Source organism: Protopterus annectens, chromosome 8.part1 (assembly GCF_019279795.1).
Source record: "Protopterus annectens isolate FY-2018-M chromosome 8.part1, PAN1.0, whole genome shotgun sequence".
Taxonomy (NCBI): domain Eukaryota; kingdom Metazoa; phylum Chordata; order Ceratodontiformes; family Protopteridae; genus Protopterus; species Protopterus annectens.
In genome coordinates this window covers 376365468-376382541 of record NC_056742.1, presented here as the reverse complement: position 1 = coordinate 376382541, position 17074 = coordinate 376365468, and the positions used below count along the sequence as shown (strand labels likewise).

At 42.8% G+C, this 17074-nt stretch overlaps 1 protein-coding gene across 4 annotated transcripts in view; it reads left to right on the top strand.

The window, feature by feature from the left end:
* PHKB (phosphorylase kinase regulatory subunit beta) overlaps window positions 1-17074 on the top strand; it is a 3137540-nt gene that overhangs the window by 2176332 nt on the left and 944134 nt on the right. For all 4 annotated transcript variants that reach the window (XM_044081953.1, XM_044081952.1, XM_044081950.1 and 1 more), the window contains one exon: window positions 12786-12944. In XM_044081953.1, the coding sequence (XP_043937888.1) occupies window positions 12786-12944 (159 nt within the window). The remainder of the gene's footprint in view (window positions 1-12785; window positions 12945-17074) is intronic.

Here is a 17074-nt window from a genome sequence, read left to right as displayed (position 1 = left end):
GTTTCGCAGTCCACCCACCGAGCAAGGAGTCTCGGGCGATGGACCGCCTTGGGAAGCGGGCCTTCAGTTCAGCAACCTTCTCCATGAGGGCGCTGAACTATATGGCACACGTCATCCGGATGCAGCGAGATCTAATAAAAGAATACGCTGCCTCCCCCCCAGAGTCCCTGTCTGAAGTGGACAAGCAGCTTTACTCCTCCTGAATGTCCACTCTACGTTCTGTTTCTAACACCTCTATGCGGCTCTTATCTCACGCCATGGAAGGAGCCGCTAGAGCTGGCGGAGCCAGCCTAGTAATGAGGCGCCAAGCCTGGCTCCGACATTGTGATTTCTCTGAACCCTTTAAGGCGTCATTCGCGAATGCCCCCTTTGATGGTTCTGCACTGTTTGGCAAAACTGTTCGTGACACTTTAGTCCAGAGCGAGAAAGATGGGAAGACGTTGTCTGCCGTCGGAGTCCGCTTCTCTGCTCCCCAGATGTCCTTTTCTAAGAACCAAAAGGGTCAGAAGAAGATGTGGTTCCGGAAATCGCATCAGTCTGCTCCGGACAACCAGTCCTCTCATGGCAGAGGAGGACAGGGAGGACGCTGCCCTAGAGGCAGAGGGGGTCCCAGAAATTTTGGGTCCAGAGAACCCTTCTCTGAGAGGCCCACGCAGAACCCCTGAGGGGTTGCCCGGCTGCTCCACTCTGGAGGCAGTCGGGGGGTGTCTTTCGAGGCACCTAGCAATGTGGGAGTCCATAACAACAGATCGCTGGGTGCTTCACATTATATCCAGAGGTTACCAAATTCCCTTTATTGTAACCCCCAAAATCAGAAGCCTCCCCGATGTACCACCCCATCAGAGGGAGGCGGCTGCTACAGAAATTCAGCAGCTTTTACAAAAAAGAGCCATCCAACCCGTCCCCCCAGATCAGCTCGGATCAGGGTTTTACTCCAGGTTCTTTCTGGTGCCAAAAAAAGACGGGGGACTTGAGGACCATTCTCGACCTCTCTCTCTTGAACCTGGCAATACCCAAAGAAAAGTTCCGGATGGTCACGCTACAATCTATTCTCCCCCTGTTATGGGAGAACGACTGGATGTGCTCGATAGACCTCAAGGATGCGTACTATCACATTCTTGTGGACAGACGCTCCAGGAGGTTCCTCCTCTTCCGGCTGGGAGCCAGTCACTTTCAGTTCAGGGCCCTTCCTTTCGGTCTCACCACAGCCCCCAGGGTGTTCACCAAGGTCTTGGCGGTTATAGCGGCCCACCTGAGACTTCAGGGAATTCAGGTCTTTCCGTACCTGGATGACTGGCTCCTCATCGCCCCAACAAGGCATCTGTTCTGTTCAAGCAGGGATTGCTTCCTCAATCTTGCTCCAAGCCTAGGGTTGACTGTCAACATGGCCAAATCCTCTCTGGCTCCTACACAGGTAATAGATTTCATAGGGGCGAGATTGGATTCCAGACTAATGCTTGCTTTCCTGACTCCCGATCGGCTTCGGAACCTCAGGTTGCATGTTCAGGCCATTCTCCAACTTCCTGCTCCACCGGCGGATTTGATCCTGAGGGCTCTAGGGTCCATGGCGGCAGTAATTTCTCTGCTGCCCCTAGCCCGTCTAAATATGAGGGTCCTGCACTGGACCCTCCAGGTGCAATGGTCCCCGTCTCACAACCCCCTGTCCCATCCTATTCCCCTAAGCAAGGCTTGCAGAGGGTCGTTCATGTGGTGGCTCCAGTCCCCGAGCCTTCACATGGGACGACCATTCTCGATGCCTCCCCCCGTCGCCACAGTGACCACGGACGCCTCTCGCCTGGGGTGGGTGGGGCACTATTCAGGCAGAACGGTCCAAGGCACGTGGAACGACATAGAGACCTCCTTGCATATCAATGTCCTAGAGATGAGGGCGGTGCTTTTGACGTTGCAGGCACTCCACAGCCTTCTTCCCATTGGGACAATTGCGGTACAAACTGACAACATGTCAGTTGTATGGTACATCAACAAACAGGGGGGAACCAGGTCTTATCCTCTTTGTCGCGAGGCCATGAGAGTGTGGGAATGGGCGATATCCACCAACCGCTTTCTTATTGCAACGCACATTCCGGGATGGTCCACCATCCTAGCAGACAGGCTCAGTCATTCGATTCTGACCACACATGAATGGTCTCTCAATTCTCTAGTAGCGAAACAAATATTTGCCCAATGGGGGCAACCTTGTTGCGATCTTTTTGCCTCTCCTTCAAATACCAAATGCAACAGTTACTTCGCTCTAATCCCCCCTCAGGTTGAGTCCCCGAGAGACTCTCTGGTACATGCTTGGCCTCCCGGTCTCCTTTACGCTTACCCTCCATTGCCCATGATGCTGAAGCTCTTACAGAAAGCCAGTCGGTTGGGGAGCAAAATGATCCTCATTGCCCCATTCTGGCCTCGTCAAACATAGTTCCCGTACCTGTGGTCTCATCTGATTCATTCACCCTGGATTCTGGATTCCCCTCCCGGATCTCATTACTCACCCTCTGGGTCTTCCGACCCCCAACCTGGCCAACCTCAAGCTGACGGCTTGGTTGCTCCAGTTCTACTCCTGATAAGGACTCCCGGAATTTCCTCACCAGTCAAAGCCATCCTAGTAGCAGCACACAAACCGTCCACCAGAAGGGTCTATCGGAGTAAGTGGAAACGTTTCTCCATCTGGGCGGAGCACCATCACTTAGACCCTTTCACTGCACCTCTTACGTCGGTTTTGGATTTTCTAACTACCCTCTTTCATCAGGGGGCTAGCTGCTCTACATTCAAGGTACAATTAGCAGCGATTTCACATTATCATGTAGGGCATGAATCGGGCCCTCTAATTACCTCCAAGCTCTGTAAAGCTTTCCTCAAGGGTACCTTCCTTCTCAGACCTCCGGTCAGGGAGGTAGTACCCCCGTGGGATTTATCTTTGGTTCTACAGGCCTTGACAAGCCCCCCTTTCGAGCCGGCGGCTACGGTTGATCTTAAATACCTCTCTTGGAAGACGGTCTTTCTGGTGGCCATTACTTCAGCTAAAAGGGTCTCTGAGCTTCAGGCTCTCTGTGTTAAACCGCCGTATTTGGCCTTCCATCAGGATAGAGTTTACCTCAGGATCAATCCGTCCTTTCTGCCTAAGGTATCTTCGGAAGCTAATATTAATCAATCTATTAATCTTCCCATGTTCTTTCCCAATTATCAGAACAAAGGAGAATACAAACTGCATTCTTTGGATGTGCACAGACAATTACGCTTTTATATTCATCGATCTGCTGGTCATAGGCAATCTGACCAGTTGTTTGTCTCCTTTGCCAAAACCAATTTAGGCAAGTCAGTTTCTAAAGTTACCCTATCACGGTGGATAGCTAGTTGTATCCTCTTGGCTTATCAGAGTTCGGGAAGGCCTGCACCTCAGGGAGTCCGCGCTCATTCTACTAGGGCCGTCGCTACTTCGGCGGCTTTTAGATCTAGGGTACCCTTGGATGATATTTGTTCAGCAGCCACTTGGGCTTCATCTCATACCTTTATCAGCCATTACAAACTGGATGTTGTTTCCAGAGGTAGGGCGTCCTTTGGCTCTGCAGTGCTCCGGAATATTCTTCCCTAACGGCCACCCAGGATTCAGGTAGCTGGGAACTCTGTCCCAAAGGTTGCTGACAAATGAAGTGCCTACTTCAGATTTAGAAGTTATGTACTCACCATAACGTTCCATCTGAGTAGGTATCTTCATTTGTCTGCAACCATCCCCCCCTCCTTCCCCCTGACCTATGTGATTCTGTTTAGGATCTGTCTTAGATGAGCCCCTTCCGGGGCACAGTAACAGTTGTTATATCGGGCAAACTTGATCTGAGGTCAGTCAGGGTTGGCAGGGGATTATGGGTAAAGGGAGGAGCTCGGATCTATGCTGTGGTAGAAGTTGCCAGCTCGGATCTGAGATCGGATCCGTATCCCAAAGGTTGCAGACAAATGAAGATGCCTACTCAGATGGAACATTATGGTGAGTACATAACTTCTAAATATACCCATACCTGGACAATTGTCTAATTCAGGCAGAAGGCCAGGACATACTTTTCAATCATCTGGTTTTGTTCAAAGGGTGCTGACTTGTCTGGGGTACACCATAAACGAAAAGAAATCACACCTGGTACCCTGTAAACAAATTATATTCCTGGGAGCAAGCTTGAGTGCAACTTCCCAGATTGCTTTTCTCACGCCAGAGAAACGGATTAATTTGACATCTTACTTCAAACAAGTGGCCACAGAAACCCAACTATCTGCAAGCCAAATACTACAAGTCTTGGGGTTCATGGCCTCTTGCATTCTTCTAATTCCATATGCAAAGCTGCATATGAGGAAACCACAATGGTATCTCAAAAGCATATGGTGCCAACATTCTCAGGATCTAGAAGCAATGATTTCTATCATACCTTGCCTACTCCTAGAGTTCCTTTGGTGGGCAGAGGCCTGCCACCAAAACAAGGGACTACCATTCACACTACCCCCTGCCGCCCAAACCTTAACAACAGACGCATCAGACTATGCATGGGGGGGCTCACGTGGCAGGGAAGTGCATTCAGGGCAAACGGAAACCAAGTCATATGCAAATGGTAATCCATTAAGTACAGAAGAAGTAATTAGGGACCTGGGGACCCAAGTTGATAGCAATCTCTTATTTGACAACCACGTGGCCAAAGTGGTTAGAAAAACATTTTATATAGCCCACCTAATCATGAAGGGATTCACATCTAGATCAGGGGAGGTCATCGTGCCTCTTTACTCATCCCTCATCAGGCCCATAATTGAGTACAATGCCCCTTTTGGGATGTACCTTACCAGACACCTGCAGCAACTGGAAAGACCCCAAAAGTACCTCACCAAGTGGATCAAAGGGCTCAAACAGATGCCATATGCTGCCCGGTTAAAGAAACTCCAGCTCTACTCAGTGGCATACCGCCTGTTCAGAGGCGATCTGTGCCTGACGATAAAGCCATGTCCAACCCGGAATTAATGGACATGCTGCACCTCAGAAAATCCAAATCCCATCGAGCTACGCCGAGAGACTTGAACCTCAGCACTGAAATAAATAGGACATGCTGGAGGGACAGTTTCATAACCCAGAGGCTCCCTTCACTCTGGAATAAAATCCCAGTCCAGGTTAGGCAGAGTCCCTCATTGACTCTATTCAAGAGGAATCTTGATGAGTGGATGGGAGATCGTAGGTTTACCCCGGGTATCACTTCTCTGTCACTGTTAGACAGAGGCACAGTATACTAACCTCGAAAAAGGGCATAGCAAAATAAATTTAAAATGGGTGGCGAAAGCCAAACACATTCTGGCTAGCCTTATAAATGCCCTAGGGCAGATAGCCTAGTATGAACCTATGAACCTATATGCATTTGTACATAAATCAAAAAGAAATGTTAGCTGTACACAATGCCCTGACAGCCTTCAAGGACCACATTCTTCAAAGACAACTAATGGTAAAGACAGACAGCACCACTGTTATGTGGTACATACACAAGCAGGGGGGCACACATTCTTACCCCCTCTGCAGACTAGCCATGGCATTGTTGAACACAGCCTTGAGCTACCAAGTGAATCTACAAGCTCAATTCCTGCCAGGAAAACTAAATGTACTGGCAGACGGACTAAGCAGCAACCTCATGGACCCACACGAGTGGAAACTGGAACCAAGTATTTTCAACATGTTGACAAGCAAATGGGGGTGCTGAGATATAGACCTGTTTGCCTTCCCCCAGAACCATCAATTGGACAAAATTTGCACAAGGATTCCCCACAAGCTAGCTTGGAAAGTGGATGCTCTGTCCTTCAGCTGGAAAAACCTATCAGTTTATGCCTTTCCTCCTCTACCTCTACTCTCCAGAGTACTACTAAAGATCAAACCGGTCAAGCCAAGGATGATTTTAATAGTACCAGACTGGCCACGCCAACACTGGTACCCCCTCTTGCGCAGTGCGTCATGCTTGGCCCCATGGCACCTGCCTCAGACTCCTTCCCTGTTGTTTCAGCAGGAGAACGAGATTCTGCACCCTCAGCTGCAAACCCTGAACCTAGCAGCCTGGCTAATTGCCTAATCTCTCCTTTACCATCCCTCAGTAAATCAGTGATGGGTATCATTTTAGAAGCAAGGAGGCCTAGTACTAGAAAATCTTATGCTGCAAAATGGAAAAGATTATGTGTCTGGAACCAATCTCAAGGGATGAGCGTAGCAGCGCCCAATTTACCTCAGATTCTACAATACTTGACTGAGATGCTTCATAAGGGCTTGTCCTTTGCCTCCATCAAAATTCATGCCTCAGCCATTTCAGCTCATTATAGCACAGAGCCTTCCCTCTTCTCTCACCCACTACTCAAGCAGTTCCTTAGAGGGACCAAAGATTTAAGGCCACCCAGGAGAGCTCCAACTTCAGCCTGGGGACTTTAACTTTGTCTTGGAGAAACTCACTCTTCCTCCTTTCGAGCCAGCTGCTACTGCAGATTTAAAATTCCTTTCTTGGAAAACAGTTTTCCTTTTAGCAGTCACTTCAGCAAGAAGGGTATCTGAATTACAGGCCCTTATGGCAATGGATTCTTTCATCATCTTTCATGCGGACAGGGTGTCCCTCAGAACCAATCCCTCCTTCATGCCTAAGGTTGTATCCAGTGTGGCTCATAATCAGTTCATTAATTTGCCTACCTTCTTCCTAACCCACAGAACAAAGGGGAACGGATACTGCACTTCTTATATGTGCACAGACAACTTAGATTCTACTTGGACAGGACTAAACCTCAAAGGAAATCTGAACAACTGCCGGTGGCATTTGCTGCAGGTACAGAGGGGGAAGCTATTTCAAAGCAAACCATTTTAAAATGGATAGGCAGCTGCATTCATTTCTGCTATAAGCAACATGGAAAACCTATCCCACAGGGCATCAGACCCCATTCAACCAGGGCTGCATCTACCGCTACACCCTTTCTCAGAGGCGTCCCTACCAGGGACATCCTAGAAGCTGCTACCTGGAGTTCTGTACATACTTTCACCAAGCATTATCATTAGCCAATTTTCTCTAAATCCAGAGCTGGCTTTGCCACTGCAGCCTTGCAGGGCCTTATAGCTGGCCCTAATTCTATTCAAATTCCTCCTCCCAACCTTAGCTTTGGGAATCTCCCCAAATTTAATGACTGCAACAGTGAAACGCGAAGAACTTAGTACAGTTGTGTACACTTACCATAAATGTAGATGTTGAAGTGTATTCACTGTTGCAATCCTGGTTACCCTCCCTCCAGCCCCCTTTCTTCTTTTGGCTATACCTCTATTTTCCTTTAGTATGCTCAAAAGCTTTTTGGTGTATTTGCTTTTTTGTTGGAGGTGTATCCTTGTATTTATAGATTTAATTGCTTCCCATTAGGGGGGCACCTGACATGTGGGGCAAGAAAAACTGATGTAATGGCATCCGCTGCATGTTTTATACCCCCGACGACCTGACGTCATGGAAGAAGGGACAGCAACCGACGCAGGACCCAAGACTTTGTTAATCAGGCCGATTGAGGGCTACCGCAAGCAGATGACCCAAATGTAATGACTGCAACAGTGAATACACTCGAACATCTACATTTATGGTAAGTGTACACAACTGTACTTTCCTGTAGGAGTACAGTGTTGACATTACAGGTGGTGGCTCCTGCAGTACGGCTGTAGCAAGTCACCGTATAAGGTGAATCCCTAAAATAGTTTGGCAAACGCTATCATCAATGCTACTGGGAACCCACACTCGGGGGAGCAGTGTTTGCACAATTACAGTGATTTGAGTTGCCCCAAGCCTGATCTCCTTGGCCAGTGGGAAACTGAAGTTAGGGCTTAGCCACCACCTCAGTACTGTAATTATTCCATCTTTTAGGTAAATAAATGCTAATGCATGCTGCCATCTAATTTCACACTAAGCCCTGTTTGTGTGTAACCCCTGCAAAGTCTGAATGGGAATAGGGAGGCAAAGAGGAACAGACTACAGTGCCTAAGAGAGCACAAGGGTAAATGTATCTGCTGTTGTGAAAGATGTGTCTGTTTGCATATTGACAGCTGTAGCCATTAAAAGTAAGTTTGTATAACCTTTACATAGCAGTACCACATCTGTCAGTAGTGGCATACCTTACTGGAATTAGTATGACTGGACAGTGTTAGAATTGTACTTCTGCATGCCACCCCCTGTATAGGTGACAAGTGGCTCATCATTTTAATTTTTATGTGCACTGAGATTGTTAGGATGGCTGTTGGTTCAGTCACCCCCCCCCCCCCAAAAAAAAAAACACTTCTGTCATGGCACAGTATATGTTATCCCAGTAATATCAGTACACCACTACAAGGTACATATATGAAAAATTCATAGTTATTAGGTGATTGGGCATTTCACAATGTACTGTAGATTTGTTCTTCCCTTGTTTGTCACCTGTGCTTTACATATTTATTGTGATATTGGTATGTTTCTTATGTGTGTGTGTGTACAGTTGTGTTATAGTCAAAACTGAAATTGGCAGCAAGCATAGATGTGCTGTCCTAATAAATAGCTCCTGCAGTTAGTATACTACTGTGTCAGACTGCATGTGAGGATAACTTTGGCCTTAGCCCCCCCCCCCCATACTTAAAACTAGCAGGTTGATGACATACCTGTCCAATTCCTACTGTTAAGATGTTATTTTACTTCACTGTAGGAGCATCAACATAGATAAAAATGCATTGTTATTGTTTTTGTGTGTCTCTTCCTCACCCCTTTTTGTCACTATTCTTTTTCATTCGTACATTTTTTCTCATTTCTTTTGCTTTTTTAGGCAGTAGCACAGTAACCTACACCGACCACACTGGTAGCAGCAGCAACAACAGTGCCACCACCTTCACCACTAGAGGCGTGCAGAACATCTGGGTCCCAGCCTGCCTCAGTTGCTTCCAAACTTTCTGCACCTTTGCTGCATGGTGGTGCAGTGGTACCAGCCTGTAACATTGCAAGCGGAGATGACACATTTGTCAGCTGTCAGGATTTGGCACCGCTTGTGTGAGAGGTAGTAGGAAATTGGATGACCGCATCGGCGTATGGGACCATGCCCCATTGAGTTATTGAGTCACATCCCTCCACAGAAACGTCTCCAGGTTCATACCAGGACCCAGTGGTGAAAGTTCTAGCATGATGAATATTCTTCTACTGGGTCTAAGCTGGCTGAGACTGCAACTTTGAATACCCAATCCTGTCCCCAAACCCAGTGTTCCCCTTTCTTTTGTGTCTGTGCCCTTCTTTGTATATTGCACAATCCTCCCCTCACCATTATCTTCCTTTGTTTGTCTGATGTTTGTCTCACAATTGTTTCCCCTCCCTCATTGTGTTACTCAACACCCTGTCAGTCATTAGTGTTTCCGTGAGACCTACTGTCCCCCTCTTACCCACATATTAAATCCCCTGACTTCCTTTCCTAGCATTCCCTTCTCAAACTAAATAAATAAATAAAAGGGCACCTGTCCCACAAAAAATACACCCCCCCATTTGCCTCAGCTTACCAGATATTTCAGCAATGTACATATAATTGGCTACAACTGTTTAGCCTATAAAGTGTAGTTGTCTGACAAGTTATTGGTAATTTCAGAAAATAGTTCTAAGTACTGTTGTAGGTCAGCAGAATTATAACAAAAAGAAGTTGGGAGATACTGGCTCCTCTTCCACCTCCACCCTGCTCAATCCTCATATGCTCCACCCTATGTTCTGCCTTCTGCTTCCTTTCCCGTTTTCACCTCTGTCCAGTACTGCTATTTCCAGCCTATAGTATGGTAAAAAAAAAAAAAAAAAAGATGGACACAACACACATGCACACAAGGGGCTTCTAAAAAAATCATGCTTTTGTGATCATGTATTGCATGACCGTTGGCAGAGAGTAATGTTGATGGTTAAATATAACCACAGAGAAAAGACACTCCACATCCTATGGCAAAAAAAAAAATGCATATCATGCACTAGTCAATTGTGCATATCTGCTAAGCATCATAGTGCATACTGATTCTAACTCCTTCAGTGGCTCTATGTATTTTTCTGTGTCAGTGCCCTGGCTAGGGGTTTCAAATCCTCTGAAGGTTGTGTGTTGTTTTAGAATGTTCAGTTTAAGTCTGTACATATGCTGCATTTCTTTGACGTCTGTGTTTTATTATCTCTCTTAGTCTGACTGCTGCAATAGCTACTTCTGCTAGGAAACTGTGGCTATACTGACAAGTGGACTTAGGTGATGAGTTGACTCCCCCAAGGGTGTCATATTTTCCTTTTTTGTGATCACAGTAACATTATAGTGCAGGTCCAACGCTCACCCTTAGATGATGTCCGGACTGGTGCAGGTCATGTTATTTTATTGTATTCCACCTCTCCTTTCTAGATTTCACATTATTTTACATTGATGTATTGTCATGCAGCCTTCTCAGTTTTGCTTTTTGTGGCATTCTTTGTTGTGCATATCCCTTTGCATTTTTTATGTCCATCTGTATGGATTCTGTTGGTGTAGTATAACCTCTTTTCCACCATCAGCCATCCATGACATTTTCCATTTCATTGCATATTTCTCTCCCTCTCTCTCTCTGTATGCATATGCTTTTGTATATTACATCAGCATTGTCAGCTTTTGTTTGTGGGTTCACCATTGTGAATGTACTGTGTATGTATACCTTCAGTGTTGATCTGTACAGCTCATATTTAATTCTGTCTGCAAGGTGATCTAACATGATGTAGCAGCGCGACTGTGCTGTAGTCTTCATACAAACTGGACTGGCCACAGGCATGAAAATTAGCATTGCTACTCATCATGCATGCACTGTAAATAGTGCTGCCTTGCCTGCGGTCGCTGACGCTGCATTTCTGAATCTCTCGGAAAATGTTTCCGTTGCATCTTTAAAACATGAGCAAGAGTAAGTAAAGACAGGGCCAAGATTCTACATCAGATGTTAGTGCCATAATCATGTAGCACACTAGTGATGATGCTAGCCCTTAGTCACTTCCTAGGTGGTTACCTAGGGGAGGGCATAACTAAGGAAAGATTGTTGGTTAGAGTTTATTGGTGAGGTATAATTGAAAAAAATAGAACATTTGTGTGCTTCTTGTCCAGAATGTCAGGAAATGGCACTCCATCCTAGTTTAAAGAGTCTATTACAATGCATATTGCAGAGGTGCCACTGGAATGTATTGCAATGGGCATTGTGGGGCCACTAGTAACATTTAGCAATAGATTTTAGTACATACTAGTAATAATGGACTATGCCACAAAATTTCCACATACAAGGCTAATGCTAAGGTTACTTGCCTGTGAACTTGTATTATTATTTTCCATAGCAGACATCCCTTAGGAGATACTGACTGAGGTAAACCCTTTATATCAAGTTTTGCCAATGTTTTTAGGCTAAGTAGTTAAAAGTATACCATCTGTAGATTGATGGTGTAATGGAATCTGGTCCTGTATCTGTAATTTCCGCATTCTTTTCATTTAGTTAACTTTGCAGTTTTGGTGGTCCACACTAAGGAAATTAATTGATGTAGATGGAAAGAACTGGGACCAGTTATTACCTAACTTGCTATTTGCAAAAAGAGAGGTGTCACACGTTACAGTTAAGTTCCCACATTTGAATTGTTGTATGGCAGGCGTTCTATAGATATGATTGATATCGCTAAAGAGACTTTGGAAGAAGTGAAGAGAAGACACATTTAAGTGTGATAGAATACTACAGTACTTTATAGGTTATGCCCATAGCAAAGGAGGACATGCAGGAAGCCGTAGAGATACAACAATGACTTTGTAATAAGACCCCGACTTAGACAGGAATGATTTTGTAATAAGACCACGACTTACAGAATTTAGCCCATTGTATCAGGTATTAATATTAGAACACTCCATGGGTAACAGTTTTTTCGCCAAGTGGCAAGGCCCCATTGAGGTGACTGAAAGGCTGAATGCAGTGAACTGCAAAGTTAAGACAGACAGGAAAGTGAAAGATTAAGTAAATCCTATCACATTAATGTACTAAAGCCATGGAAAGAGAAATTTCTGTGGATAGCTTGGAAGCTGAAATTCATAAAGCAGAGAATAGAGAATATCTACCTGAATTACAATTGGAATAATCTTTGTAGAAAGTACAAAATTGGGTAATAAAATGGTTTCTGTTACAAAATATTGGAGTGTACGATGGTGGTCTCTGGCTCAATATGCTTATGTAGTGGTCATGTGACATCATAGCCATGTTGTGCATGTGAAGTGGGTACGTGCCCTTGAGTGCAGAAGATTCTAGAAAAAGTAACTAACACTCGTAAAGAGGATGAACCCAGTTGTTGACACATCAGGAAGGGTTCTGCCTGAGTGTCAAGATCAACTAATGTTATCAGTAATGGGTCCTTTTCTGAAAGACTTGCTCTTTGTGTAAGAGCCTGCCTTATAGATAGGACTTGCACAGAGTGCTGTGCGAGTCCTTTGGCATCAGGGAAAGCCTGTACTAGAGTAAGTCACTTACACTAAGAGAAGGTCTTGGAATCTGGCCCAAAATCTCTGTTGTTTCTGCTTTCTTTTCATTTAGTTCACCTTTGTAGTTTTGGTGGAATGTAAGGACACTAATTTGCAGATAATGCCTGTTATTAACACCATCTTAATTTAAGCAAATTCTTCAGCTTGTTGGATGCGTCACGTCTTCATTTTACTAGTGGAATTTAAATCTGCTTTTTTTTTTTAAAACTAAGAAGACATAAGGACTGTATGTTTGTGTATATGTATTAATTCATTGTTTTGCTTGGTAGGACATGCTGTTATCCCCAAGTACTACTATGTACCAGCTGACTTTATTGAAGCTGAAAAGAAAAATCCTGGCAGCCAGAAGCGTTTTCCTAGCAATTGTGGACGTGATGGGAAGATGTTTTTATGGGGGCAAGCACTGTATATCATTGCAAAACTGCTGGGTGAGTAAAAGGCGAGAGCTGATACTGCAAAACTGTGGCAAACTCATTTATTAATAGTTTGATTACTTGTTGGCTGTAATAATAACAACATTTTCTATTGATTAATGTGCTGTCATCTTGTTGATAAAAAAAAACAAATATGCAGGTTTGTAGTTTTAATTGGATTTGCTGTACTTGGTCTTTGGAGCAGCTAGGCTACTTATTAAACTGAGTAATTGGTGTTTTCTGTTAAAATGTAAGAAGCTATATGAATGTTTTGAACTGATTCATATTGTGCCGCAAAGCCCTGATAATTACAACTTTTGAAATATGGTCTTTGTTCTTTATTTTTCTTCTTAAATAATTTATTTTTGAAATGCATGAACCATTCACACACACACACACACACACACACACACACACACACACAAAAAATATGAAATCCTTTGTAAGTGTAATGTGTTTTTGACAATGTTCAGTTTGTTTGCATATTTAGGCTTATTTTACAAATGAGAGCATTTGAAATGCTGTTCTCTTATTTGAAAATGTGTACCTCTGTTGGAACAGCGTTAAGAACAGGAAATCATTGTATAATAACTGAAACTTTCTTTAGGTTGATGTTTACTGAGCATGAACCCGTTTTCTTTTTCATTTGTTTATTAACAAACGGAGTGCAAAACAAACTAATAGAAGTAGTAACACAGGGTATCCAACAAAAAAAGCGAGGCACAATAACAAATAGCCTGTTTAATTACTGAATGAAGCACTTTTCGTTGTCGTAAATACGGCAACTTCTTCAGATCCATACATACAAGTTCCTTACAAGTTTAAATAGTAAAAACAAAGGTCACATGACCACAATCGGCTGATATGTTGTACATACCTGAAAGGTTACTAAGACCAATTTCTCTAATCAATTCATCTAAACACATAAAAAACCCCTTTTAATCAGCGAAAACCTCCTAATACATTAACAGATATGAAAAAAACAATATAGGGTAGGTGTATATAAGTAAAGTTATAAACATGTAAATGCGCGCACAACCCATTAATACATCTGAAATAGAAAGTAAAAAGTAAAAAAATAAAAAACTAACTACTTTATATTCGTGTAAAACCAATATTTACCATACAATAAAATAAACACATCAATTTGTCCACACTCCTCGAACTCTATATATTAAAACAGAAGTAAATGTACTACTATGAAAAAATTTTTCTCAGCGTTGATGGAAATACCTGTCATAACGTAGTACTCTGCCATATCATATCCATTTCTAACAAGCATAAATATATGTACATCAAAAACACCACAAGATGCATACGAAGAGGATATACATAAAAAATATATATGCATAGAAAATGTTTTACAGCTGGCTATAAAAAATGAGAACTCGTCAAGTATATCAAGGATCCTCTAAGAATTCACCTGGTTAAACTCCTAAGATTTAAGAGACAAGAGATGTTAAGAATCATTTAGTCCAGGGCTTGAAAAGGCGTTGAGCCTTATCTGCCATGCTAACTCACGTTCTTCAAGCATCAGATTGAGCGGGACCACCTCTGGGGTCCATGCAAACTTGGCAATTGGTTTAAATAAGAAACTATGATTGTGGTTAATGGCAAGATGGCTTACTAAGGGGCTCTCTTCTTTATTTCTCTCTATGGCATAGGTGTGTTCATAGACCCTATCTCTAAGCCTATGTTCGGTCTTTCCGTCGTAGAAAGCTGGGCATAGTTGACACCTACCTACATATACAGCCTGTTTGGAGATACAATGGAATTTACTTCTCAACCTATATCTTCTACCAAGAAGAGAGCCCCTTAGTAAGATATCTTGCCATTAACCACAATCATAGTTTCTTATTTAAAGCAATTGACCAAGTTTGCATGGACCCCAGAGGTGGTCAGTTCAATCTGATGCTTGAAGAACGTGAGTTAGCATGGCAGATAAGGCTCAACGCCTTTTCAAGCCCTGGACTAAATGATTCCTGTAACATCTCTTGTCTTTTAAAACTTAGGAGTTTAACCAGGTGAATTCTTAGAGGATCCTTGATATACTTGACGAGTTCTCATTTTTTATAGCACCAGCTGTTCAACATTTTCTATGCATATATATTTTTTATGTACATCCTCTTCGTATGCATCTTGTGGTGTTTTTGATGTACATATATTTATGTTTGTTAGAAATGGATATGATATGGTAGAGTACTACGTTATGATAGGTATTTCCATCAACGCTGAGAAAATTTTTTTTATAGTAGTACATTTACTTCTGTTTTAATATATAGAGTTCGAGGAGTGTGGACAAATTGATGTGTTTATTTTATTGTATGGTAACACTTTATTGGTTTAACACGAATATAAAGTAGTTTGTTTTTTATTTTTTACTTTTTACTTTCTATTTTGGATGTGTTAATGGGTTGTGCGCGCGTATACATGTTTATACCTTTACTTATATACACCAATCCTACATTGTTTTTTCATATCTGTTAATGTATTAGGAGGTTTTCGCTGGTTAAAAGGGTTTTTTTTTTATGTGTTTAGGTTGATTTTTATGTAGTAAAATGAATTGATTAGAGAAATTGGTCTTAGTAACCTTTTAGGTATGTACAACATATCAGCTGATTGTGGTCATGTGACCTGTGTTTTTACTATTTAAACTTGTAAGGAACTTGTATGTGTGACTCTGAAGAAGTTGCCGTATTTATGACAACAAAAAGCGCTTCATTCAGTAATTAAACAGGCTTTTTCCTTTGTTTATTAGCTATGTAGTAGCCTACGCAGCTGCTGAAGAAAGGATTGACTTTTTTACTTAGCCATTTCAAAGAGTTGCGTGTTTTATGACCAAGCGGTTAGTGCAGAAGATTAAGGCTGTGAGCAATTAATGAGCTTCAGCCTAAAATGCTGACCTCAGTTTCCATATATCAACTTTATGATCCTGGGCTAGTTAATTAACCAGACAGTGCTCCTGGCTAAATCTAAGAAAGGTCCATATGAATCTCTGCTGTACCCCAGTTAATAAATACATACAAATAAAGTTTATATCTTGTGATTGCATTGTTCTGTGTGTTTCAAGAGAATAAGAAATGTTACTGCATTATTATCTGAGAGGGCAGTAAGATTTTTAACACTGGTAAGATTCAGTTTGTTTATTTATTGGCTTTGTTAACTAAGTTGTTCAGTACTGGGACAGAGAGTCTGTATGCACAGGGGCGTGGTGAGAAAAGTGCTGCTGTACAGTAAAAGACACAATCTAGCAAAAAGTAATGTGCCACAGCAGTACGTAAGTGCATGTACTGATGCAGTCAGTAATAATTATTTTTTTTACAGTAATTCCATTAATGTTTTACTTGAAGGCTGTTCTCTTTCAAAGACTGTAATTGTGCTGCATGTGATGGTGGAACTGCAAGTCTGATTATGGACTGTATTAATCTGATCTTGCAGTATGTCAGAATATTTGCCCTTGCAGATTTGGTGTATATAAGTAGTAGGGGTATGGAGGGTGAAAATGGGTCAAAGCCCCCCTGGAAAAAAAAAACTTAAAAGTGTAACAGCAAGTTTCAGAATTCTTTTCACTTCTGGGATGAATTTATAAGATCCCATCCATTCACCCAATTGAAATTTGAGTTCTGCTAGGATTATACACTAATTGATATGGAAAACTTGTTCCATAACGGAGGGAGGAACTTGGGTATTGGGCCTTCTGAATTGTGACTTGTTGACATTTTGAAGCAGAACTAGGTCTTTGGAATGGATTTTTACTGAGGATGGAGTAAAGAGGAGTTAAGATGGTCTTTGATCTGGATGAAAGCTCATGACACGAGATAAAAAGAATGGAAGGATTTTCTGAAAGTATTGGAGGTATGCTAATTTAAGGACAGGTCACTGTCTAAGTTCCTAAATCCTGGATCATGGTGCCAGTTTTACGTTGCGTTACATTTGTATGATGAGGGCAGGAGCACTGATTTTTATCAAAGATGACTGCACTGTCTGTCTTTGCATTTAAGGGGAAATCATTATTAGAGCACCAGTTATCAGTGTGTTTGTGGTCTTGTTTTGAAGATTGAGTGCGGAAGAGTTTAGGATTATTCCTGTCTTGTAGTTGTCTGCAGATTTGGTTAGCAAAAAGTTGGCATTTATTTCTGATGAAT